Source organism: Rutilus rutilus (assembly GCF_951802725.1).
Source record: "Rutilus rutilus genome assembly, chromosome: 22".
Classification (NCBI taxonomy): domain Eukaryota; kingdom Metazoa; phylum Chordata; class Actinopteri; order Cypriniformes; family Leuciscidae; genus Rutilus; species Rutilus rutilus.
This window is the reverse complement of record NC_140227.1, coordinates 28,915,831-28,928,098: the sequence shown is the minus strand read 5'-3', so window position 1 is coordinate 28,928,098 and position 12,268 is coordinate 28,915,831. Positions and strand designations below refer to the sequence as shown.

Sequence of the window (12,268 nt, the reverse complement as noted above, 5' to 3'; positions counted from 1 at the left end):
TGAACAGTAAGTTATTATCAATTCTGATCAATTTAATGCATCATTACTGAATAATTCCTTAAAAAAAAAATATAAAGTATATTTTTTTACTGACCACAAACTATATACTGCTATACGTTTACATCTGCTTGTTATAATTACAAGAGAGGTCTGATTGGAGCAGAAGGAGAGGGGCGTGTCTAAAGGAACTCAAAGTGGCAATGGCTGCATCCAAAATCGCATACTTCCCCACTATACAGTAGGAGAAAAACAGTATGTGACAGAAGTATGTCAGAATTCACAGTACTCAAAAAAGTAACCGGATGACCTACTACTTCCTGTGAGAATCTGAAGTGTGCGTACGATGGGCACTTTACTAACTCATGAGGCCACGGGAGAGGATTTATGAAGCAACATAACTGACGCTGGTTGGTCACATGATAATGACAACATGGCGAATATAGTACGTCCGGATTACATTCATACTACACACATTTATACTATGTAAAACATACTTTTTTAGCAGTCGTGAAGTAATTCATTATTCAAAATAAGTACCTACTAAAAAGAGTATTCGATATTGGACACAGCCAATGTGTTAGTTCTCAAGTGGTGCTCACTGCAGATCCAAATGACGTCCTCTACCCCCTCTCTGGACACAATGGGTGGAGCTTGGCCTAGTCCAGCTCCACCTCTGTGGACCTAATGGGTGGAGTTATGTTTAGAAAAAGAGTTATGGATAGGGTTGGGGTGTGGTTGGACCCTCTAGCTCCACCCATTACCATCCAGTGAGCGGGAGCTGGGCGTCAAGCTTCACCCATTGGCTCTACAGTCTCCTCAAAAAAGGGCTTTTCACACTTGAAATAGTTAACCCTGGGTAATTCTTAGGGTTATCTAAGAATGGGTTATCTTAAACGGAAACGGAATCCTGGGTTATCTTTATTCACGTTTTACACTGCTCATACTCTCATACTATACCCGAGGTTAACAATTAGTCCTTGTCATTCATAAACTAATGTTTCACATTGTACGTTCCTAAACCAAGGGTTTACCCGGGGTTAAAAGCAGGGTTTAGAACGATGATAACCAGGGGTTAAGCGTAGTGTGAAAAGCTTAAAATCATCTAAAATCAGGTCAGAATGTAACATGTATTGCATTGAAAAACCAAGAGGGCGTCTTATTTGAGAAAAGCCCTTCTATCAGCGTATACTGACTGTGGGATGCAGGAAATAAGGCTATAAATCATTTTATATTTTTTCCAAGATAAGATTTTTAATAACCAAATTTTAAACAAAAACTGTTTGTGGTAAAAGGAACATTAACCAGTATTAAAGTATGTCACAAATAATTTAATGATAAACTAAAAAAATTCCATCAATAGGTCACAAATTGTCAAAAAAATAAAAAAATAAAAAATAGCTTTGTACATTCATACATATTTATACTCGTTCAGGACAATAAACATTGCATGTCATATAAAACATCACAATTAACAATGAGAGAGTGAAGATGAAACTGAACAGATGGCATTAACATCCCACAGAGTAAGTGAATGTCTTTTCACAGGGTGGTTCTCTGATAAATATGATGATATTTTTGGTTTTGTACATAATACCCAATGTTTGCGATGTGATTGTACACTCAGATTCAAGTACTGTGTTTGTGCACCAATACAGCCATGCATTCTCCAGCAGATACATTTAGGTTTAAATGACAGGGGTATATACAGTAGTAACATCGTAACGTAACCCTAACCAGTGAGTGTTTGCCTTGACATGAGTTCTTCTCATTCTGCTTGGAACGGTTTGGAACGACATTAGGGTTAGTAATTAATGACATAATTCATTTTCAATTGTGGGTGAACTATCCCCTTAAAGGCGCCACCCCTTAAAAATAGATCATTTCAGACATAGGTTGAAAACCTTCATAGAATGAAGGTTGAAAATAATATTTTTTCTTTTTGCATATAAAACTTAACATTATAATTGAACCTCAAAGTCAAGAGCATATAAAAAAAAAAAAAAAAAAAATCCATGTTATGACAGTTACAGTTTAACAGTTTTGACATGGATTTTAGCATCATGAAAAATTAAGTAGATAGAAAAAAAAAGGTTTTGACAAGGCTAGATTATTACAGTTCTCTCCACCCTTCACGAATTATAATGTTGGCTGTTGAAGATTGCCTGTTTTCTGTATGTCTGCTGTGCTTTTCCTCTGTAAATTGAGTGACATTTGTGCTAATGTGTACATGTGCTTGCAGAAGTGTCAGACAATACTGCTGCTGATGTAGGACAGCCCATGTGCCTCATTCTGCCAATCAGAGAAGTTCTGCAGAGAGATCATATTACAGGAAGTCCTTGCCCTCAACACACACAGCACTGTGCTCAGCTGAGTGGACAGACTCTCACTGTAAGTACTGGACAGTTTAAATGACGCATTGCCTTTTCATGTGTGTTCTGTGATGTATTTACTGTACTTTATCTATGTGCAGAGGCTCCTTCCTTATACTGAACATTTCTACGGCAAGAAACATGAGTCGGTTTACTGTAAAGAGATAAGCTAGAGCTCATTCACTGTTTTCACTGAGCAAATGCTTCTCATTCAAATGAAAAGAAACACTACTGCTTTATAATTAATGGTTATGTTGAAAGTTGTCGGCTTTAGCATTGCATTAATAGTGGGCTTTAATTTATGTTTCCTGTTGATGAATTTTCTGAAATCCAATACTCAAGCAATACTATACTGCCAGGAAATGAAATCAACCCCAGGCGTATGAATGATACAAAGGATTGCTGAGGTTTAAGAGATACAAACTACAAAAGTCACAGCAATGAACAGTTTAAAAAGCTTTTTCACTCTTTACACTTTTTCTCTAGTAGTTACTGGAAAAGCAGATTCAACAAAATGTCTGGAAACCTTCTAAAAAATCCTAATGGAGATGGTAAGTTATATTTACACATTTAAAAAAAAAATCTAAGGAAATTAATACTTTTATTCAGCAAGGATGGATTCAATTTATCAAATGTGACAGTAAAGACATTTATAATGTCTTAACATGTTCTATTCCAAATAAATGCTGTTCATTTGAACTTTCTACTCATCAAAGAATCCTTAAAAATATATCACGGTTTCAAATAAATATTAAGTACCACAACTGTTTTCAACATCGACAACCCCAAACCTTTAGGTTGATTTTAGGAAGGGAAGGCAATGCATAAGGGAAACCAGTTTTAATCACCTTTAGCAGTACACAACATCCCTGTAGTGTGACAAATATATTTTTAAAAGTACAAATGTTTAATTAAATGTTCAGTAAGTGATTTCTGAGAAGCACTGTTGATATTTGAAATCAACCCAAACGAACACACCCCTCGCTTCATTGCTCCTCCCCCAAAATGAGTGGGTGACTCTTTATCATAGCTGAAGTGAAGCAAAACTAGATGTACCGCATGGCGGTACAAAATATGACCACCGCTCAGGCCTGCACTGGCTTTCCACAAAAATAAATGACGTGGAGCAATTTGGCTGTATTGCGTGTTTATGTATATACCTAAAAAAAGTAGTAGTATGTGCATGTCTGTCTGTGTGTGTGTGTGTGTGTGTGTGTGTGTTTGTGTGTGCGCATGTGTGTTTGTGTGTGTCTGTGCATGTGGATTTGTATGTGTGTGTATGGGTGTGTGTCTGTGCGTGTGGATGTCAGTGTGTGTGCATGCTTGCGTTTGTTTGTATTCCTGCATGTGTGTGTGTGACAGTATCATCCTAAACCAGCAACCCTTCGCTCAACAGCACCATCTACAGGCCGATGAGTGTACAGTCACTAAATGTGCACATAAATGAATTTATTTTATACCCCCCCATGGATGAAATTCTACGAAACTTAGCATACCCCCAGAGGATGTCAAGTTAATCATACACATGAAATATGGTGCAGTTCTGAACATCTCCACTGAAGATAGGGGCGATTAAAGCAGAATAATATTGCATTTTCATTTTTTATGGGAGGGGCGCAAATCACAAATGAGTGATTATGGGCTAGGTTGATGTGGGCCCTTAAGACCAACATACCATAAAAATTTCTTCATCCTCGGTTCCACGGTTCAAGTAGTTATTTAGGAAAAACTGCATTTTTTGGGTTTGGGGGGGCCCAGCGCAGGGGGGGAGTGGCCCCCGGGGACCAAACGAAGTTTTTCCGTAAAAGTCTAGTGGGGCTACATGCCCACCAAATTTCATGTTCCCCGGTGTTTCGGTGTCCCTGGTATCGTTGACGGAAAATTCAGTAGATTGACGGGAAAAAAAAACTAAAAAATTTTGACAATCGATTATGGGCTAGGTTGATGTGGGCCCTTAAGACCAACATACTTTGCAAATTTCTTCATCCTCGGTGCCACGGTTCAGGTAGTTATTTAGGAAAAACTGCATTTTTTGGGTTTGGGGGGGCCCAGCGCGAGGGGGGAGTGGCCCCCGGGGACCAAACGAAATTTTTCCGTAAAAGTCTAGTGGGGCTACATGCTCACCAAATTTCATGTTCCCCGGTGTTTCGGTGTCCCTGGTATCGTTGACGGAAAATTCAGTAGATTGACGAAAAAAAAAAAAAAAAAAAACTTTGACAATCCCTATATGACCGCTTTCGCTAGCTACGCTAGCGGCGGTCATAATAATGCTTAGCGAAAAATAAAATGAAGATAATGAACGAATGACAAGGAAGAACAAAAAATTAACATACAGTACACAAGAGTACATACAAGCAAGAGGTGGTTGTTAGTCGCCAGCAGCACACATGCAGGGTATTCCAGAAAGCAGGTTATGCAACATAACTGGGTTATGCAACATAACTGGTAATAATGTGTTTCTATAATAAAATGCATATGTGATACATCTCACAACAAATGTGGAAGTAAAATAGCTAAACAAATACATATAAACTTATACGGTCATATTATCTTTTTTTTTATAAATTTTATAATTTTTTTTTTAGCTCAATCCATCTCTCTTTTTTAAACAAACAAACAATATAATTCATGCTCACAGTAATAAAAAACTGATTAAAGGAACATTAAAAGATAAGATTAAAAAATTATTGCACAATTGCCCCATAGGTGACGATATGCACTAAGAATGTAAATTGGCATTAAACGAAAGAAGTATTACACGCTTCTTAGCGTCAGTTTCCATGATGTCTCCTGGATTCGGCGCTCAGTTGAGAATGTCTTTGTGTGGTCACCCTCAAGCCATCCTAGGTGTATATGAGTTTCTTCTTTCAGTCAAACACAATCAAGAGTTTTATTAAAAAATATCCTGGCTCTTCCAAGCTTTATAATGGGAGTGAATGTTACTTTAGATTTTGAAGCCCAAAAAAGCGCATCCATCCATCATAAAAGTAATCCATACGGCTCCAGTGGGTTAATAAAGACCTTCTGAAGTGAAGCGATGTGGTTTTGTAAGAAAAATATCCATATTTATAACTTTATAAACTATAATCCCTGGCTCCCCGCAACGCCCGTACCCGAGTCTGTTTCCGGCGGAAGAGTGACCTCTGACCCGACGCATGACGTAGGATGTAGGCGTAGCGTAAGCTTAGGTGAGAGAAGAGTCCCCTCCCGTGGCTCAAACAAATAGAGCTGGGCAACAAATTCAAGCTTCTCTTCTCTTATATTAAAATCCTCAGAAATGACACTGTGAAAATCCTCGTTTTAGACTTCCAATTCATGACCATGATGTTTTGCTCTATCCTTTGCGCTTCCGCATTCGTCAATACGTCATGTGTCGGGTACGGCCTTTACGGGAAGCCAGTGATTATAGTTTATAAGGTTATAAATATGGATATTTTTCTTACAAAAACACATCACTTCTCTTCAGAAGGTCTTTCTTAATCCCCTGGAGTTACTTTTATGATGGATGGATGCGCTTTTTTGGGCTTCAAAATCTAAAGTAACATTCACTCCCATTATAAAGCTTGGAAGAGCCAGGATATTTTTTAATATAACTCAGATTGTGTTTGGCTGAAAGAAGAAAGTCATATACACCTAGGATGGCTTAAGGGTGAGTAAATTATGGGATAATTTTTTGGGTGAACTAACCCTTTAACCTTGCTTTCAGGAATAGCTCCAGACAAACAATGACACTCAAGAAATGTCCTGTTACTAGAGCTAAAATAACTACAACAGCATATCTTGGTTCTGTGAAACACAGCAAAACCAATGTTACTCACGTATGGAGCCGAAACAACAAAACAAACTTGGGTATTAAGCACTGGAAAGCTTTTCTAATATTAACACAGGTCCTAAAGCTCTTGCCTGATCATAACTTTTTCCTGTGATATTCCTCTCACCAATTTTCTTTTGTAATGTCTCTCAGCCATCTCTCTTTCTACAGTGATCCACACTGATGACACTACGGTGATCCACTTTCAACAGTGTTTCTCAGAAATCACTTACTGCTCATTTAAAACGTCATACTGCATGCATAACACAAAAGAATATAAAATGCTGTTTAAATGTTGTAGTTTCAGATGAAGTACAACTCGTTTGCTATCACGTGCCAACTCTCCTTTAGCTTAATAAATTGATCAGATCAGTAGCCACCTAAATATCTAATATGTTGTCACATGTATTTTCACCAGATGGTCTGGAACACTGGGAGTTGACAATGAATGGAGGCGACGAGTGGCGGTCCGAGGACATGCCGGGGGACTGTGGACACACTTGCAACGACGAATCAATCACTAAATTCTTCTGCACCTCTTATGAGTAAGAAAGAATGAATAGTGTCTGAATAGGCAAGGTTGAGTCTTAAAAGTCTTTAAAAGAGCCGGGTGAAAAAAGGATCCATGTGTGTTTCACTTTTCTCACTGTCCCTGCTTGTGTTTCGGTGTGTGTTGTTCATTCATCAGTTGTACATCTGTGTGTGTCAATGTCTTTTTCTGTCCGCTGTTCCAGGCCGTGTCTAAAAAGACAAGTGATTGACTTGCTGGAGGAGGGTTACGACCCCGAAAATTTAGATATCGCACAGCCGGCTGTCACTGTGGAGGACTGGTAAGCCTTGATGTTGTGGACATAATGGCAGGAATTTTGTTTCGTCACGTTGTCCATTCAATGATTTCTTTTGAGTGTTTAGGTACTGTAGCCGAACAGACTGTGGGTGCATTTATAAGCTCACGGTGACCCTACTTGATGAAAGCCAAGAGGTCATTACGGAATTTAAGCCGGATGAAGTGACCCTTGACCCTGACTGTGACGACTGCTCTTGGAGAAAGGTATGAGTGAAGAATCTGAGTCCAGTCCAGTTTGACATAATATACCCACTTAAAAGCTTTAAAGAAATGAATAGGAAAATAGAAAACAAATGTTATGCAAACCACTAGTCATATCAATGACCTAAAGCTGTTTATTCTACGTTATATAGTATATTTAGGTTCTACATCATACAAGTATTTCTTTAGCCCTGTCGTTTTAATTCAGTTCAACTTAGTTTTGCGCATGCAAACACACTATTTGATCACTTCTGTCACAGGTGAGCCACACATTCACAGACTACGGCCCGGGCCTACGCTTCATCTCTTTTGAACATGGCGGTCAAGACACCAAGTATTGGCAGGGCTGGTTTGGAGTGAGAGTTACTGGGAGCTCTGTTACCGTAGACCTCTAAACACCAATCAGACAAAAATATATGATTGATTGCCTAAAAAAAGACTTTCTCGCAACTCGCTTTTATTTTTGCACATGCTGTACTAAGTGTAATACTAACCAAGTGTAACACGAATAGCTGAAGGATAAACATGTAATGCTAAGCATTAAAAAAGCATCTATCTAGATTAGACTTTATTTTACTTAATTTTTTTAGAACTTTAGAGTAACGTTCTGCTCAACCACTTACTACCTCTATATGCTCCTGCAAGCTACATAGAGTTATCTTAGATTAATAATGCACTTCTAAGAGATTCTGTATGTAATTAGCATCTTCTAATGTGGTTTAAAATTCAAATACGTCATAATCATTCCACATAAAAAAATGATAATAAATAAATGGCAAAACATTATCTGTTTCTGACCTTCCTTGAATTGAAACATTTGCGTTATTATATCATGACTTGGAAACTGGCAACATCAAATGGCTTTTTTCATCTGACTGCAAGTGAGCAAGTTGAGGTCTGATGAGGAAATGGCCAAACCTCCCACCATCTGAAGACCTCAGGCACACTTTTCCCAGACATTCTGTTTCTGTGCCATTAAGAGTTCAACTGACAAGTGTATTTACACTGTATTTGAAAGAAGTGTCTTATGCTCACCAAGGCTACATTTATTTGATTAATAAAACAGTAATGTATTCCTTCAGTGACACATGATCCTTCAGAAATCATTATAATATGCTGAAACATTTCTTACTATTATTATCTATGTTGAAAACAGTTGTTAATTCCTGTTTTTGAGGAAACCGTGAAACATTTTTCCAGGATTCCATGATGAACAGTAAGTTATTATCAATTCTGATCAATTTAATGCATCATTACTGAATAATTCCTTAAAAATATATATATACATTTTTTTTTTTTTACTGACCACAAACTATATACTGCTATACGTTTACATCTGCTTGTTATAATTACAAGAGAGGTCTGATTGGAGCAGAAGGAGAGGGGCGTGTCTAAAGGAACTCGAAGTGGCAATGGCTGCATCCAAAATCGCATACTTCCCCACTATACAGTAGGAGAAAAACAGTATGTGACAGAAGTATGTCAGAATTCACAGTACTCAAAAAAGTAACCGGATGACCTACTACTTCCAGTGAGATTCTGAAGTGTGCGTACGATGGACACTTTACTAACTCATGAGGCCACGGGAGAGGATTTATGAATGGCAGTGAAGCAACATAACTGACGCTGGTTGGTCACATGATAATGACAACATGGCGAATATAGTACGTCCGGATTACATTCATACTACACACATTTATACTATGTAAAACATACTTTTTTAGCAGTCGTGAAGTAATTCATTATTCAAAATAAGTACCTACTAAAAAGAGTATTCGATTTTGGACACAGCCAATGGGTTAGTTCTCAAGTGGTGCTCACTGCAGATCCACTACCCCCTCTCTGGACACAATGGGTGGAGCTTGGCCTAGTCCAGCTCCACCTCTGTGGACCTAATGGGTGGAGTTATGTTTAGCAAAAGAGTTATGGATAGGGTTGGGGTGTGGTTGGACCGTCTAGCTCCACCCATTACCATCCAGTGAGCGGGAGCTGGGCGTCAAGCTTCACCCATTGGCTCTACAGTCTCCTCAAAAAAGGGCTTTTCACACTTGAAATAGTTAACCCTGGGTAATTCTTAGGGTTATCTAAGAATGGGTTATCTTAAACGGAAACGGAATCCTGGGTTATCTTTATTCACGTTTCACACTGCTCATACTCTCATACTATACCCAAGGTTAACAATTAGTCCTTGGCATTCATAAACTGATGTTTCACAATGTACGTTCCTAAACCAAGGGTTTACCCGGGGTTAAAAGCAGGGTTTAGAACGATGATAACCAGGGGTTAAGCGTAGTGTGAAAAGCTTAAAATGATCTAAAATCAGGTCAGAATGTAACATGTATTGCATTGAAAAACCAAGAGGGCGTCTTATTTGACAAAAGCCCTTCTATCAGCGTATACTGACTGTGGGATGCAGGAAATAAGGCTATAAATCATTTTATATTTTTTCCAAGATAAGATTTTTAATAACCAAATTTTAAACAAAAACTGTTTGTGGTAAAAGGAACATTAACCAGTACTGGTTAATGTTCCTTTTACCACAAACAGTTTTGTATGTCACAAATAAATTAATGATAAACTAAAAAAAATTACAACTACCTTATTTTCCTTCCGTCAATAGGTCACAAATTGTCAGAAAAATAGCTTTGTACATTCATACATAATGTAATACTCGTTCAGGACAATAAACATTGCATGTCATATAAAACATCACAATTAACAATGAGAGAGTGAAGATGAAACTGAACATTGGCATTAACATCCCATAGAGAAAGTGAATGTCTTTTCACAGGGTGGTTCTCTGATAAATATGATGATATTTTTACCCAATGTTTGCGATGTGATTGTACACTCAGATTCAAGTACTGTGTTTGTGCACCAATACAGCCATGCATTCTCCAGCGGATACATTTAGGTTTAAATGACAGGGGTATATACAGTGGTAACATCGTAACGTAACCCTAACCAGTGAGTGTTTGCCTTGACATGAGTTCTTCTCATTCTGCTTGTGACTGCATCTGCTTGCAGAAGGCCTCGAACTGCTGCTGTTCAAGTTCAGTCATGACTTTGTTCAGGGCGTAAATCTGTAATACACCAGAAACAGAGAACAAACTAACGGAGATGAATCGGTCTGAAATGTGCAATTTAAATACATGGGAAAAAAAACTAAAAGTTATAGGGTTTTTGACATTTTAACGAAAGAAACGACAATATGACTCATGTAAGTCTGCGCTATTTCAAGTCACTAAATGCAAGTAAACGAGTGACTTTATGAAAGTCACTTCTGATCAATTAAATGCATAATTGCTGAATAAAAGTATTGATTTCTTTTTGGGGGGAATAAATAAATTCACACTGATCCCAAACTTGAACGGTAGCATATTTACTTTAAAAAAAAAAAAAAATGACAATGTGAAATATTTAGGCTAAGTCTGCACTATTTCAGTCACTAAATGCAAATGTGTGACTGATCATACTGATCATGTGACTTTGAACAGAAGGTTACACTGAAGCACATGATGCTTATTGAAACTCTCAAAACATGTTCCTCTTCTTCAGCTCTATTTTTTTTATAAAGAACGACATACAAAGACATTTTGATATTTAGTTGAATTGTTTAAACTTTCACTTAAATGTAATGAAAATAACCATTGCAAAATAGAAGCAAAAGGAGCATTTTCATTTTGGCTGGTAGTGAATTACTAAAAAAAAAAAAGGCAGTTCCAGCCACAAATGAGTCATATCTCTGTGTATTATGTAAAATCATCAGTATATGAGGATGAAGAGTCACTGTCACCTCTGCTCTCTGTCTCTGCTTCAGCTCCTGCTGGGCTGATTTCTGTTTCGTTCTGTCTCCTCGGGTCGGTGTTTGCTGTTTCTGTTTGTCTTTTCGACACGCTGGCTCCATTTTAAAAGCAGATGGACACAATCTGGAGTCAAGATGATTATTTCACTGAAATAAAGACAAAAAAGTCAATAAAACAGATTGTTACTCAAGTCACGAGTTAATAGTGTAGATCAAGAGTTTTCAATCTGCCACAAAACCCCAAATATGATGATCCTCATGAGAGGGACAAAATGTAAAAGGTATCTATATAGTTTCTTGTGTAGATTTATACTGTGATAAATTAATATAAATGTTGTTTATAATATTATATAGTTTGGAATATATTTCTAAAGTTACATTATTCAATTTTTATATGTATTGTAGTACTGTAGATGTATTATTTATTTATTCTCTTACTCATTTACTTGTTTATTTTTCATTATTCTTTTTTTAGTTTTTCTCTGAACATTTCCTTCCGAAAAATTCCTAGCACTCCCGGTTTGAAAACCGTTGGTATAACTTATTATATAACACCATGTGTGTAAGGTTGTTATTGTTATTATTATTATTAATATCATCAAAAATAAGTGCAATAAATATACATTTCATTTGAATAATAAGCCATAAGCTTTCTAGAAAATAGCTTTCTAGCAAATAATTCATGTCAAAAATGTGAAACGACATTGTTTATTATCAAACTTTTTCTATGAAGACAGTAAGAAATAGAAACAAAGGAAGAAAATAAAAGATCTGTGCGAGTCTTACCTTATGATTTTTAACGAAAACAGCTCAACAAAGATGAGGCTAGTTTGGTTTAGCAGGTTTGGCGTCACTTGTAAATAAACCCGGTTAGAAAATGTAGCAACTACAAGGTTCCTATTAACGTTCCGTTCAAGCGGCTATATTCAATGTTTCAGTAGCTAAACGTTCTTTAGTCAAACGTCCAGTTACACAAATGTGTGTTGTAACTTATTTTATTTTATGCATTAAATATGTTAGGTCAACAAATATTTAATCTAAAATTAAAAAAATTAAAAATAAAGAAACGATTGAACTGTATTAAACTATTCAACTCAGTTAAACGGTTTTTAGGTGCTGTAACGGTGAATATGTATTATAGCTAAATTTTGGTGTTTATAATGTATAGACTATAATAAACTGACTTTAAAATATTCACTGAAAATGTGTAGCCCGGGTCTCCCGTTAGTTACATT

The 12,268-nt window shown here is 37.0% G+C and overlaps 2 protein-coding genes across 3 annotated transcripts; one reads left to right on the top strand and one right to left on the bottom strand.

Moving 5' to 3' along the window:
• Positions 1–2,253: 2,253 nt before the first annotated feature.
• Positions 2,254–8,313, top strand: LOC311281766 (F-box only protein 2-like). Of its 2 annotated transcripts, none has more exons than XM_084394998.1 (6): positions 2,254–2,388; positions 2,856–2,920; positions 6,599–6,725; positions 6,915–7,010; positions 7,093–7,231; positions 7,489–8,313. In XM_084394998.1, exons 2-6 carry the CDS (start codon positions 2,884–2,886, stop codon positions 7,621–7,623), a joined length of 534 nt encoding a protein of 177 aa, XP_084251124.1. In that variant the 5' UTR covers positions 2,254–2,388; positions 2,856–2,883; the 3' UTR covers positions 7,624–8,313. The 2 variants fall into 2 exon arrangements, with proteins under 2 accessions (XP_084251124.1, XP_084251125.1); XM_084394999.1 differs by having other exon boundaries at positions 2,368–2,388; positions 2,859–2,920.
• Positions 8,314–10,080: 1,767 nt separating this feature from the next.
• Positions 10,081–11,900, bottom strand: svbp (small vasohibin binding protein). Its single transcript, XM_084395483.1, has 3 exons — positions 11,820–11,900; positions 11,025–11,180; positions 10,081–10,311 (listed from the first exon to the last, which is right to left on the bottom strand). The coding sequence occupies exons 2-3, from the start codon at positions 11,133–11,135 to the stop codon at positions 10,225–10,227; spliced, it is 198 nt and encodes a 65-aa protein (XP_084251609.1). The 5' UTR covers positions 11,136–11,180; positions 11,820–11,900; the 3' UTR covers positions 10,081–10,224.
• Between the last annotated feature and the right edge of the window lie 368 nt (positions 11,901–12,268).

What these genes read in the sequence shown, in the direction of transcription:
- LOC311281766 (XM_084394998.1), top strand. Translation starts at nt 2,884, where the DNA reads ATGTCTGGAAACCTTCTAAAAAATCCTAATGGAGATG. An exon ending in GCTGTCACTGTGGAGGACTG is followed by an intron (nt 7,011 to 7,092) that starts GTAAGCCTTGAT and finishes TTGAGTGTTTAG; the next exon opens with GTACTGTAGCCGAACAGACT. An exon ending in ACGACTGCTCTTGGAGAAAG is followed by an intron (nt 7,232 to 7,488) that starts GTATGAGTGAAG and finishes CTTCTGTCACAG; the next exon opens with GTGAGCCACACATTCACAGA.
- svbp (XM_084395483.1), bottom strand. Translation starts at nt 11,135, where the DNA reads ATGGAGCCAGCGTGTCGAAAAGACAAACAGAAACAGCAAACACCGACC. An exon ending in AGCAGAGACAGAGAGCAGAG is followed by an intron (nt 10,312 to 11,024) that starts GTGACAGTGACT and finishes GGTGTATTACAG; the next exon opens with ATTTACGCCCTGAACAAAGT.